The sequence below is a fragment of the Mustela putorius genome, unplaced genomic scaffold, assembly GCF_011764305.1.
Source record: "Mustela putorius furo isolate JIRA1106 unplaced genomic scaffold, ASM1176430v1.1 tig00000831_pilon_pilon_pilon, whole genome shotgun sequence".
In the NCBI taxonomy this organism is placed as follows: domain Eukaryota; kingdom Metazoa; phylum Chordata; class Mammalia; order Carnivora; family Mustelidae; genus Mustela; species Mustela putorius.
The window spans coordinates 945,818-960,331 of NW_025421490.1; the positions used below are offsets into that span (position 1 = coordinate 945,818).

Below are 14,514 nucleotides of genomic sequence, written 5' to 3' on the forward strand. Positions count from 1 at the left end.
AAGATGCTCCCCAGACGCTCACCAGGAAGGCAGCAAAAGGAAAGACATCACCCCCGCCTCCCTGGGCTCAGAGAAAACTCTGAGTTTGACCCCGAGAATTCCCTTCCACCTCTGCAGCATCTTAAGGCTGGAAGGATCCTATGGCCACATGCACAGAGGGGGCAGAGGGGTTCCCGTGCCTGGGTCCTGGGAGGATTACTTCGTGGGGCAACGGCTGAGTGGGCACCGTGAACGCCCCCAATGCTGTACCCTTGAGACAAATAGACTCCCCCCATGTGCATGCAGGGAGGGCCCCTGGCTTGTGGAATTTCTGTCAGGCACAAACTGAAGGAACTTTCCTCTGCAATTAGACCCGGAACCAGCGTACAGCAACATTGTTCCAGAATGTTATCGATGACGCTACAGGAGTCCCATGAAGCTGCCAAATGCTGTTCAGAAACAAATCTCTTGTCAACAGCATGGTTCAGATAGAAATAAAACGCGAACTGAGTAAGTCGAAACATGGGCTGTCGAAATGTGCCTTTTATCGCGGACCTCATGTAGGGCATAACCACAACATCTTGCCTCCCCCTACTTCCCCCTCCAAAAAAGCAGTAGGAAAACCGGTGCCTTGTGACCCTCCCCAGCACACACCGACCCGGTGCTCATAGTGGGGGCAAAGTGCGGGATTCCATTTTTTCCTCAGTTTCCTCTTCTCTTCAAGGATCTGACACAGAAGGACACACGTTTGCAATTGGCACTGTTATTTTATTAGTACGAGTATACTGAAACAATAAACTTGTACTGGTATACAGACAATTTATTTAAAACAATTTTGTTCAAATTTTGAATCAAACATTGTTTTATTATAATAATGAAATAATTTCTACCTAGAAAACCTGCAAGCACCATCAAAGAAAGGGACCATAAAATTCAATAAACAGACTCGAGTGTATCCTACAAATAGACACACCACGATTAGAAAATAGAATATGAATTCTTCCATTTTTTTTAATATTTGTTTTAAAAAAGCTAGTGCAAGTACAATATTTTACACTGGAATTACAGAGAGTATGCACGCATATGGAAAAAAGTTCTCCTGTCACAATAAAAGCTCTTAACTATGTATGCACTTAAAATTTTCTTTTCAATAAGGTGCAAAACATTCCTTCCCTAGTTCTCCTCTGTACTGGCCATATCAGTCTGATAGTGCCCTCAAAGTTCTGGCGTCTCTTTTCCCTTGGCCGGTGGGAGGCATACAATTGGAAGTTCGGCGGGTAATGATCTGATTGTAAAACGGACTAAGGTACGAATCTCGGAGATGGCCCTGGGGCCAGAAGTTAGGACTGCCTTACCCAAAGGCCCCCCAAAATACTGGGCAGGGTTCTCCTGAAACCTCCATTCACTTTACACTAAATGGGTTTACAGGTGAAGACCCAGGAGGAAGAAACGGCCCTAATAAGCCAAAAGGGCAGTATTCACAGAACTGAACATAACAGGTGTTAAGTTCAAGGTTCACTGACTGAACAATTTACCCCACTCCTGGACCCAAGAATGCCTTAAAGATTCAGTGGTTCGGGTAAGAACCAGAGGATACCTACACCCCCGACTTCTTGGTAACTGCTCTGTAAAGACCCGGCTCTAAGCCAGTGTCCGGCATCTCAAGACTTGACATTCCGGAGGACAGGATGTTACCCCGGCAAGGATTACTGTAAACAGCACTTCCAACGCAGGCCTTCAGACTGGCCATGGAAAAGGAGACAGGCTCGTTGGCTATCCAGACAGCAAACGAACACACAAACTAAAGGGGAAGAAAACGGGCAAAGTCTCCAATTATCTGCAGTGGAAGACTTAAGTCCTTTCAGATAAGAAAAGTTACGGAAATTCTTAGAGACCCTTACCGTATACCTACTACCTATCGGCCAAATGCACTTAATTTTAATACAGCTGAACCGTTTGTATGCAAGTCACGAAGGACATGAAAAGCTGAAGCCACTGTCCACTCCCGTCATCGTACAGGTGAACGTCAGCTACCAGAAGCCTTGCATTTTAAAGAGTAAGGGAGGGGCTGAGATCCTGAATTTAAGAACTGTATGTGGGTGTGTTTAATGCTCCCGCGCGGCTGTCCAGTTTCCACTGGCTGCCTTGATTTGGAGACAAAATGGGACTCTTCTGAAAAGTTGCTCTACATTGATTTTAGCCTCAAGATTAAAGGAAAAAACCCCCCAAACTAAAGTAAAACGAGGCATTGAAATTGGAGTACATGTTTGAGCCCCCCATTTAAATGAGGTGTCGGGGGGCGGGGGGAAGACGACTGAGCGTTGTTTGTTTGTTTGTTGTCCTCATAATGAGTTCTGTTTTTCTGGTAGCTAGGATCTCTTGTTACAAACACTTCTTGTTCAGGATTATATTCTTTGGGTTTATTGGAACAAGAAGTGCGGAGCATGTCAAAAGTGATCTCTGAAGAAAAAAGGAGTTGCAAGGACTTGAGAGTTTAAACCAAGAAAGGAGCTCAGAGAAGTACTTTCAGCACAGGAATGAACAGTATTCTCAAATTGCAGAATACAGAGTTGCCCTCCCTCGGAAGAGGGCTCTATGTAACAAAAACATAAAGGAAGTGTGGGTATAGTTTAAGAGCCTTTTCTGTAGTAATTCTTCCAGGCCATAACCTCACAAATCTGATTATTTGAGACAAAACAGTTTTCTATATACAAAAAACAAAAACAAAACCAAAAAAAAACAAAAAAAAACAAAAAAAACCCCAAACATGTAACTTTCAACCTTTATGCTTTTTTTTTTTTTTTTTTTTTTACAAACAGGGTATGAAACTCATTGTTTCAACAGATCCATGTCTTAGAACACTGAATGAATCATTTCGACATTCATTTTTCTTTTGTGCAATTTTCAAGAACATTACCTGTACTCCTCAAAATGAGTGCTTCAAAATTTTTTCTTCTTCAGCTTCTCAAATTAGGTGTACATTAAAAAAGAGAGAGAGAGAGAGAGAGAGAGAGAAAGCAAGTTCCCACAAGGTATAGTGCTACAAGAAAAGATCCTATCCCGTAAGGTAACATATTTGAAGCGAGGTCATCTATGTAAAAGAAATCTCAGCTCCGGAGTGGAGGTGTGCAAATTCTTTGGAATTTCCCTATCAACAGAAACACAACACTGTCCGTGAAAAAAAGAGGAAACCAACCCAACACAATAGCATATGCACGTATGTGCTTTATAAAAAAGTATATTTTCTGTATATTTATTACTTGATGTGTTCCTAAATTCTCTATTTCAGAAATTCTGGGTTAAAAACACAAAGGTGGAAGCAAAGGCTTCCAGTCCACTTTAAAAAAGAAAGCGTAACTCCCTTTCCTTTTAGATCCCCACCGAAGGCGCTGGATTGGGCGCTGGATTGAGACGGCCGGCCCGTCTTTCACCTGGAATCATCGTGGGTGACTAGGAAACAGAAGTGCAAAGCCTTCTGGGAGAGAACAGACCAGTTTGTCGAGCTGCTTGTGGGTTCCGGAGACGGTAGCCATGACAACCAGCACAGCTCACAAAGCCTGGCCTCCCGTCCCAAGAGCTCTGCTGCTTCTCCCACATCTGAAATAGCATGGCATTAGTGTCTTCAAAAGCATTTTGAGATTTTTTTTTTTCTCTACGAAAGAAATAGGTTTCCTTAGCAGTCACGGATGTTAAAAGGGTACTGTCAATTGTTTCCTTAAAAAACAAACAAAAAGAATTCCAAAGCGACAACAACAAAAATAAATTTTGGCAACACATTTCAGTAAAGATCAAAACTATGTGCAAAGAGTGAATTTTATGATTACTAGGAGCTACTGTTCCTCATGAACACGCAGCATGATATTGCAATGTATGCCGTATCTAAGGGGTAATCCACACGATGCAGGAAATCTACACATTCCTCGGAGTTATGCAACCGTACTCCAGAGCAGGCGAAATGCTGCTTCTGGACACACCAGTGTGCCACACACACGCCAGCCCCGTCCCTGAGTAAGAGGTGAGAAAGGTTTCGCAGAGTTCCTTGTAGGGGAGAGAAGAGGGATGCTGCCACTTCCTCGTGGGGGGAGAAAAGCGCAACACACTCACCTAACAGAAAACACAGGGGCACCATTCAGAGTCAGCAATGGGGATCAACAGCCACGGGAGAAAAAAAAAAAATCCCATACCAGGCCAGGTTGAGTTGGCGGGGGCGGGGGGGGGACACCAAAAAACTGACCGACATAGAAAATTATCCCCAAGTCTGAACAAAAATGCAATTTGGATTTCCACTTTACAAGGTTTGAGGTAAGTGGCATCCTACTCTGTATCCCCCACCCCCTCCCCAATGTGGCCCAAACAAACTTGAAATGATTCTTAAGTGAGACATCCTAAGGAACAATCATTTTACGTATTTAGAAATCCCTATAAAGAGAGGTTCCTGTTTGTTGGTTTCTTTTCTTTTTTTTTTTTTCCTTTTCGCCCTGACTGATTTCTTGGTGATTGTGTTTCGTTGTAAACGCAAAAGGCCTGCTGTTAGTACTTTAGAAATGGAAAACAGGAGAGAAAGAAAGAACTAAAGATGGCTAACTATTGCAAAGTGGACACCGTACAGAGGCACATGGCTGATCCTCGTTAAGCTTTTCGGCAGCGGAGAATGTCTACGCCTGTCATTGTTAGGTTTGCTACACAGGAGTGGGGACCAAGGCCACCCCGGGCTCACCAATGTCTGCCAACGAGACGAGGTTCCCTGTCCTCTGGATGTTCTTCCTATTGAAGAGAAAGCTGCCGCAGAGGACCGGTAACCATTGTTTGCAGGTGGCCCCTCCATGGCCACTGGCCGCATGTTCACAGCGTGCACACACACAAGCACACACACACATCGGGCCACAATTCCTGTCCATGCCCAGAGGAACGGCTCAAAGCATCAAGGACACAGGCCGAGGAAGGAGGAACCTGCCCGCTCTGGAAAACACCGTGGAGATGGAATGGGTCGATCCTGGTTCTAGTTGCTCCCGGGGGCACCTGAGAAACGAACCTGCCTCTGCCCTCTCCATACTGCACACTATTCCTCGTGGCCACGGGGAGACCGCAGCTCATCCCTTGCTCTCCTCCAGTGGCTCTTTTCTGCAACGTGGTGACAGACACAAGGGGCTCCCGAAAGCTCCCAGCCCCAGCCCCAGCCCTCCACATCCTGGGCGGGAGCTCGCTGTGGGAAGCTCTCCCCTTCCTGGTTCCTCCCCTCCAGCCCCTCTCTGGCCAGAACAGGGATGATGGGCCCAACAGGGGATGAGTGTTCCCTAGAGCACACTGGTCGGGCCTCTTGGCACGGGAGGTATTGCACGCGCTACAAAAGCCAAGAGAATGAAATGGGACAATGTTTAGAGAGAACCCATGACTGTGTTATTCCTATACCTGAAATAGAAGCACAAAAATTAATGGTGATGTTCCTATTGCTGCAAACCATGTATGTTTTCCCATTTTAGTGTCGGGTGTTGAGGATCCAGTTAGTTCAGTACTGGAAGTTAAACTGAAAGGTGGTGTGTGTGTGTGTGTGTTTCTGCGTCCACGTGAGTTTCTGTAAATAGTGGTACTGATGAGGACAGAGTCTCTATATGGTAGCCCCGTATTCCTCTTACCATCAAAGGTTACAGAAGGAAAAGAAAAACAAAACCTAATCATTGCAAGTGCCCTGAGCAGAATATATGGAAGATTAAGCAAGTTCTCTGAGCAGAAACGTTAAAAAAAAAAATACAGCACTAAATAAGCAGTATGACCCCAAGTATGGGCTCACCCAGCTCTCTGTCAGCATGCTGAGAGGGTAATGAAATCCACAGAAAGTCAAGGACCAGTTCTAGCTGTTCTAAACCTATTCAAATGTTTTTGGTACACCCCAGAAAACGGTTTATAAATATCATTAGTTCTGGTGAGAGCTCAATATAATGAAATACTCGACAGCCAAAATGTGGGTTGACATCAGAATTTTTTTTTTTCAAATTTGTGAAATGCAAGAAGTACTCCTTTCAGTGGTAAAAGAAAAATCCAATTAAGTACTTAGTATTTGTTCAGAGAGACTGCAGCCATTCCAAGTAAGAATATTTAAAAATTTCTCCCTACTTATAAAACTATTTTTTTAAAAAGCACTTTAAGACACTCACTCAAAACCCACAAACAATGTTTCAGGTCTCTGGGGATGAAAATTTTAAACTGTGAAATATACCCTTTCTGGGTTTGTACCAAACATGAAAATCTTGATTTGATTTCCGGTGGAAAAAAAAAAGTCATTCTGAAAATAACAGTAATTTCAACAATGATAAAGTAATTTTTTTAAAAAAACTTGATCACATATATAAATGTCTTTATGGAAAACTTTCTTAATGAGTCTGAAGAAAATTCTCAGAGTTGTCCTGCTATGACCTTTTTTTTTTTTTTTTTTTTTTTTGTGACAGATGTGGTAGAAAGACCAAAATGAATTTTGAAAGGAACATAACCTTATAAAACGGCCTAGAGTTTAGGCAGGTTAGAAAGTAATTTTGCTACATTTATTTATGCTCGTTCAGTCCCCCAAACCTTTCCCACAATGTTATTGGATAAAAACTGCAGGAATATCACACAAATTATAAACTCAAGATGTGCAAATTGCAAGGCTCTTTAAAAGTTCATCTTAAAAAGAAAAACACTGGACAAAAATGAGTATTCTTTTTTCCATCCCTTTTCTCTCAGTTTCTCTGCCAGCTCTGCATAGGCCTTTAATTCTTTCTCAAACATCAAAGTGAAAAGTGCCTTCTGTGAGGCGGTACTCGGTGGCCATTGTCACGTACTAGTTCATAATTCACATTCACCCCTTTAAACCACATTGAAACTTCCAATATCTTGCTCGTGAGAAACTCTGCAGAGCTGAAATGTAGTTACAGTGTTGGAAAAAAAAAAAGAAAGCAACTTAGTTTTTTTGTTTTGTTTTTTTTTCTTCCCAAAGAGTTTAAAGGGAGATACAGTACTTGTTGAATGATAGACCAAGATGCTTGGTAATAAAGTGTGAACAGCATTTTAAGTGCTTAGAGATAGTAATATATATGCTCATCTTCAAAATCTAATTCCTCAGTCACACTGGAATCTGAAAAAAGTGGCACCCGAGTTGTCCATAGTCATGAACTATAAACAGTACTAAAGTTAAAAGACGAGATTTGCAAACCCAATGCAAGAGCTCCCGCGGCTCTCTGAAGGGCAGTTCGCGCCTACCTCTTGGGAGCGAAGTCAAAGTGATAACCTGATTGGTTTTCCTAACACTGCACGGAATCCAGAGTGGGTGTCCGCCCTCTGCCACCCCGGCCGCCGCCCCACCCACCCCCACCCCCCACCGTGCGGGGCACTGGCCAGCAGGAGCTGCCCAGCCCACCGGGACACCCCGGAGACATCACTGCGCTAGTAAAGCAGAAACGAAATCCCACGTGTGGCAGTTGCTCTAAAAAAATATCAGTGCAGTCAGGCCCCATAGGGGGAAATATATATCTATAGGATTAAAAGTTGCTTTTATTGTAAAATATGTTGGGGGGTGGGGGGGGAAGGATCTTCTGCACGGTTAGCTTCCCATCTGCTGTCTGAGTGAGGCCCCCGATCGGGCCCTGCTGAGTTCCTGTGTTGGTTTTGCCGGGAGAACCTCACCAGGACCTTCCCCCTGGACCTCCAGTCCCGCGCGGAGGGCCGGAGAGAGTGGGCCGGAGGGAGGCAGAGGGAAGGGGAACCTCCCTGGCCATGCACCTGTGCCCCCCACGTGCACGCACCCCCGCGGGAGCACACGCACGCGCGCACGTCCGCACCCCGCAGAACTTCTCTGGGAAAGCGGCGGAAGTCAGCGCCCGGTTGGAGGCTTCTGTGTGGCTGGAAAAGGCAGGTGCTCGGAAGCCACATTTCGTTTCTACCAGGACGCCCCAGAGCCTGCGCGGGGAGGGAGGGGGGGGGTGGCCTGCCCTGGCCGTCCCCCCTCCACCCCCCAACCTGCCACTGTCACTGCCAGACACTCCCGGAAAAGCAAGTGCACCCATCTCCTGCGCACCGCCGGCTGTAACTCTGATGACAAGGTTAGAACAGAAACCTAAAGAGGGTAACATGTAAATACTGTGTTATTTAGCCTACAGTACAGTAATCTGGATACAAATGATAAGGGAGAGCCGAATTTCCTTTCCCCACACTGCCTCTACTTGCCTACATTAGACCGGCCTTCAATGCAAATCTTAACCTCCTGAGGAATTAGAGAAGGCTTAGGAAGAGTCAAAGGTGGCTCGTCTTCTGACTTCTCCAGTTTGCGGGTCTCCGGAGCCGACCACCTCCTCTTCCTCGTTGCCATGGGCTTGCTGGGTTCTGTTTTGGTGAGCAAGGGCGCTGCGGGCAATCCTATTTTCTCCGGAAACTTGAGTTCGCCATTCTCAGACAGCATCTGGGCACTTCCCTGGTTGATGCCGTTCTCCTGCTCGGCGTACCTGTGTCTGCTGCCTGCCAGGATGTCGGTCTTTGAATGCTTCAGCAGGACGCTGGCGGGATCCACGGGCGGGCCCTTTTTAACAGAGCCGTTCTTCAGGTTCTTGAGGGTCAGCGAGATGCAGACATCCCCAACTGAGAGTTTGGAACACGGCAGATCAAAGAGCTGGCTGGTTCTCTCCGGGCAGCAGGATGACCAGCCCTGTCCAAACACAAAAAAAGGGTACTCTACCAAAACCTCCACGCTGACCTGTGGAAACAGTGAGAGACAGGGAAAAGAGCAGTGAAGACATTTTCTTCTTGTTTTAGGTCATACACATCCACATGTGCATGAGCCAGATTTGGGAGGATGCGGGAAGACTTAGCTCTTCTTCCTCATCCACCAATACAAGCCTCATCCACCAACACACACAATTGAGGCTCTTAATTATTGACCACGTATGGGTGTTGGTTAGGCGCCAGTAAAAGCCCCTTTAGTGTTCAAAATATTATATTATTTTATTTTTTAAGATTTTATTTATTTGTCAGAGCGAGCACAGGCAGACAGAGTGGCAGGCAGAGGCAGAGGAAGAAGCAGGCTCCCTGCTGAGCAAGGGGCCCGATGTGGGACTCGATCCCAGGACGCTGGGATCATGACCTGAGCCGAAGGCAGCTGTTTAACCAACTGAGCCACCCAGGTGTCCCTCAAAATATTATTTTATGAAGTATCAGCTTTCTAGCTGGCCTCCTTTAGAACAGATGGATGGGCCCCAAGGATGCGGAACAGGTACTTAGGGTTCAGCGCTGAGCAAGTCTCTGTTGGTGACTGGAGCTCAAGATACAGTCCTGCACTTTATCCGCTCACTGGGTCAACACTATTCTCATGTATAACAGAGCTAATTAGAGTGAACTTGTATCCAGGCTCCCGTAGGCAGCGCTTACCTGTTTATCATTGTATCCCTTGCTCCGAAAAGGGACCCTGGCACATGGTTGAAGCTTCGTATTTATTGGATAATGAGTGTGTATTCAGGAACTGAGGGGAGCAGAACCACTGAAGGCTGGAGTAAAGAGGAAGAGCTTTCCTGGGACCCCGAAGGCTGGGCAGCATGTGGAGAGGTTTGAGGAGTGGACAGTGTTGGGTAGAGGGTAAAATTTAGGACACAGAGGGCTCGTGGACTTGGCCCATCCAAGGTCAAGTACCAGGTATTCGAATGAGCCTGTGCACTGGTTTGAAGACAGATATCTAAAGTGGGGGAAGCTCAGTATCCTCTCAAGAGTTTGCTGTTTTCTCTACCACCATGTGCCATGTGCGCACTGTGCTAAGGAAATAAACTGAAAATCCAGTCCTAAAGTAGTTCACAATCAGGTGGGCAAACGGGCACGTGAACATAATTGCGGATCAACGTGGTGAGTAGGATTATAATACCTGAATACCAATATTAAGTTGCTGGAGGGCAGAGGAAAGGCATAGGCCAGTTTGAAGATGAGGTGACTCAAAGAAGTCTTCCCAGGTAAGAATACACGGTGCTAAGTTTTGAAACACTGGGGGGTGGAGTACAGGTGTGGATGCAAGGAGAAGGCACTCCTGGAAGTAGGGATAGGTGAGCAAAGGCAGGGAGATAGTGTCCAGTGAAAATCCTACTGTTACCATTAAACCAAGCTGAAAGGAACTTGAGGTTCAAACAGTTTAATTTTCATAGAAATTTATTATCTTTGACTTTATGCTATATAAAAAAAGAAAAAAAAAACAATGAAGTAGGTTCAAAGAGTCAGTTTCCAATAGCTTTTCTCAGGGTGGTACACTAGATAGTCTGGAACACTCTTCTCACTGAGGACAACTAAATACTCTGAACAAAAACCAAGCAAACAAAAACTAAGAGAAAAATGTAAAACATGATTTTTTTTTTTTTTATGGCATTAGACAGAAAATAAGATAATGAAAAACCACGGGGTAAGGCTCAGAAAAGGGTGATGGTTGAGAGATTTAAACCTATTTTCCCCCGAGGGCATCTGTACATTCCAAATTTGAGCAGTTTCAAAACCAAGTAGACCTCTGGTAATCTCCAGGGGATGGGGGAGGGGGACAGTAGGGAATGAAGTTCAGGGTCTACCCTTCTGGTGTGCTAAGGCAGGCTGCTTTCCGGTGAGCACCATTTTTTTGGGCTGTGACCCCAAAGTGCTGAGTGCTGTACTCTAGGAGTAAGGTGAACCAGAAGTAGACAGGCCCTCTCAAGGTCCGAAGCTCAGATTTTGATCATCTTAGCCCCTAAAATTGGGTTAAGGTCATGAATTATTTCCACAGTTTTTCAAATAAAAGACACTCAATTAAAAAAGAGGGACAAAGTCCATGAACAGACCAGAGGACATGAATAAAAAACCAATAGAAACAACAGATAATAGAAACAGACCCAAAGCCCGGGGGTGGGGGTCTTCTGAGGTAGAGGCATCAGACACAGACTTTAAAATGACCTATGTTTATAATATTAAAGGAGGTTAAAGACAAGCTTGAGGATTTTGATAGAGAACTAGAATCTGTTTTCAAAAGATCATGGAAATTTTGAATAAAGAAACATACATTCACTAAAATCAGGAGAACACAATGGATTTTCCAACAGAATAAATGTGGGTCATGACAGAACTGGTGAAGTGGATTCCTGAGCTGCTGCTTTGGAAGAAACTATACAGAATGAGACATAGAGACCAAAAAAAAAAAAAAAGTTAGCACAGAGGAGAGGTGAGAGACATAGAAGACACCTTGAGAAGACCTAACAGACACGTAAATTGAATCATACCAGGAGGAGAAGGAGATAATGGGGCAGAATGAATATTTTTGAGGAGACAATAGCTTGGAATTTTCCAAAATTGGTATAAGAAAATAATCTGCAGATTCAAGAAGGCCTAACCCCCAAGCAGGAAAAAGAAAAAGAAGTTCTTACCCCAGCAGGGCACAGTTTAACTGCTACAAACCAAAGACAGGAAAAGAAAATTCCTGAAGTCTCCAGAATAAAATATACATTACCTCCAAATAGACAACAATTAAATTCATAGTTGACTTCTCACTAAAAAGAAAGGAACTGTTTTCGGAATCATGTGCCTTCTCACCTGATCAAAACTCGCACTGAACAATGAGTTCTGGGTTGCAAAAGAGGATTTGTTTTTCCCACTTGTCTAAGTCTTTGTCTATGAGCTAAACGAAACCAAAAGCAAGAAGTCTGTCCGTATTCAAGCGGAGATCAGAGAAGCCCAACCATAAGAAGTGTGGGCTTACTGACAGCGACAACTGTGGGTTGAACAAAAGTTCTTTGTAAAGGGGTTATTTTGAAGATTATGATTCCCACTTTGGAGGAGCTAAGGTGATCGGCAGTGGAAGGACTCCCATGTGAAATGCCTTAAATAAAAATGTACTGACTTAAAAAAATGGAACTGTTTTGTTTAGAAGACAATGGGATATCTTTAAAACACTCAAAAAAAAGACTTGCCAATCAAGTCTTTGGTCAAAAAGAGCCTTCAGGAAGGAAGGCAAAATACATTTTTCAGAAAAACAGTAATTAAAAGAATTAACCACTAATAGATACGCACTAAAGAAAATACTACTGAGTATTCCTTATATAGAGAAAAAAAATCAATCTAGATGGAAGTTTGTAGATGCAGAAAGGAATAAGGAACAATGAAAATGGTAGATGTAGGTAAATCAAAATAATATTGACTATATATAATAATATTTAAAATGTTTTGTTGAATTTTATATGCAGGCACACATACACAAACACAGAAGTAATTAAAATATCATCCTCCCAAACCCTAAAAAGTAGTAAATTTCCATGTGATATGCACTGTGGCTTTCTATTTTACCGACTTTATCTTTTTTGGTAACTATGATTGGTTTAGTTGTACACACACTTCTTGAATGATATATTTTATTTGTTTCATAAAAGTCATAAGTATTTTTAGAGGGAACAACTAGAGTGAATATTGAAGTTTACTACTCTAGTGCGTGTGTGAACGTGAGCCCATATAAATGTGCGTATTTTCAGGGGGAAATTGTTCTGGGCTATATTAACAACATAAAGAGAGCTAAACATTTTTGAGTGTCTACCACCTGTCAAACATTTAGGTACAAACTCCCCAAAAAGTATTTTGTTTATGCTCACAGCAGATTAGTGAATAAAAAGTACTAGTGTTCCAATTTTACAAATAAGGAACTACAGTCTCAGAGAGATTAAGTCACTTGCCTAACATCCTAACGATGAGCTGATGGAATAGTGATTTAATCCCAGTCTTTGGTCCCCCAAACCCATTTTCTTTCCCTTTGATCCTATCTCTGCCCCTGTGAACAAAGATACTACAATGCCATAAAAGAGATGAATGTAACATTTCTACTACCCCCACCAGTGAGAAATATTAGCTGAAATAAGTAAGATCCAATGGCACAAGCTCATCGCTTTATTTCATGGTTCAGCAAATCGTGGAATAGTGTCTGCCCTGTACCTACTCATACAATTCTAATCTCCTTACATAATGGGTGAGGAGGCTGATATTTAATTACAGAACTACATTATATCTCACACACATATGTATTTGCATTTTTGTATGTATGAAGATAGCTACAAGTTACAGTGTCAGATGGGTATGCCCAGCCAATTCCAAGTGGGAGGACCATAAATCCGGTCTCAAACCCCTTAGAGCATTAACATCATATGCCATGCAGAAGGAACGAATCCTACTTGAAGTGGGGATTGTTTAGTTGCAATTGAAAGTCACAGAAACAGAGTTCTCAAGTGTAAAGACATCCTAAGAATCTGTTTGCCTATCCCCACTTAACACTGGTCAGAGGTAATGTGATGTCTGTAACACTACAAACCCTACTTCTAAACACACTGCCTCTAGTATGCTTTGCATTTTCCTACGTGATCCCCTGTACTCGGGTAGAGTCTGTCTCCTTGCCGACACCTGCTAATGGTCAAGTTCTTGATGTGTGAGCCCTATTGTATGAACTCCTCCGAGTGGCCAACATTTCAAGCTCTGAATGTCACATTTACTGTATCCTTGTAGACAAATCTAACTGAAAATGTCCACACGTTACCAAGTATCTGTAGATGCATTTTTAAGATGAAGTATCTCCAAGGCCTTTATGAGAGGTAACATTACTGATCACTCCGAAAGCTATGCTGGAGACATATATGCTTCCCATTAGACGGATCATAATTTTTTTTGGGGGGGGCACTTTGAAAGCCCCTTATTACTCTTTTATCTCAACACTCCCAAGACAAGTCTTAGAATTAAATGTTGTAATGTGGTCCGTAGCTTGAAGAGCCTACCTAAAAATTCATGAAAGTGACAAGGCGAGAAAAGAGCATTTGAGCCCTGGACTAAAAAGAGCTGATAATAATAGAATTTATTTTTAACCTGGTTAGGTTGGGGGAAGATCTTCTCCACCATTTCAAAGGCTTGCTTTGGGTCCCTTCCTCCTAAATTCTAGCTTTGTCTCCTTCCAGAGAAGCTCTGCTGTCCTGGGAAAGGCATCACATCACACATTCTCAGCTGGGTCTATGCAAATTAGGAGCAAAAGACTATTCAGCTGATCTGATTGTTGTAAGCAATAGGCAGGAGAGCTCTGGCCGAATGTTATTTTTGTTCTCACTAATTACTTACCCTCGCTAATATTTATCCTCACTAATATTTTTCTCCTCCCTAATTATGTAGACTGAATTATCTAGATAATGCATTTTGGGGGTCTGCATCTATGTGACCTCAAATGAGTTTTTTCCTCTTTCTTTGGTGGAAGTCAAACTCTTACTGCACATATCTCAAATAAGCCCACTAATGTCTTCACAACAAATCTATTTTTATTTCATAATTGGGTTTGTCAGGAGGACACAAACCTTCTTAAAGGTTAACTGATCATTAACAGTTAATGAAGAAATCACACCGAGGGCTTTTTTGGTGGGAATATAGATGGTTAGGTTAATCTCCTTGGAATTCCCTTGGCGAGGAGCATTACCTACCTCAAAAACCCTGTCCTGTTTTGGAGATGAAATAAAGAAGGTGGGATTTTGTGACATGAGGTTACTTGAAACCAGAATGTTC

General features: G+C 43.3%; 1 protein-coding gene and 1 non-coding gene across 8 annotated transcripts in view; both read right to left on the reverse strand.

The window, feature by feature from the left end:
• Nucleotides 1-726: 726 nt before the first annotated feature.
• Nucleotides 727-14,514, reverse strand: part of ATXN1 (ataxin 1) — a 401,941-nt gene continuing 388,153 nt past the window's right edge. For all 7 annotated transcript variants that reach the window (XM_045085051.1, XM_045085052.1, XM_045085054.1 and 4 more), the window contains one exon: nt 727-8,698. In XM_045085051.1, coding sequence (XP_044940986.1) covers nt 8,168-8,698 — 531 coding nt within the window. In that variant the 3' untranslated portion in view covers nt 727-8,167. The remainder of the gene's footprint in view (nt 8,699-14,514) is intronic.
• On the reverse strand, nt 11,515-11,639 carry LOC123393378. The gene has a single exon (XR_006608148.1). It is a non-coding gene; the product is annotated as a small nucleolar RNA SNORA40 (small nucleolar RNA).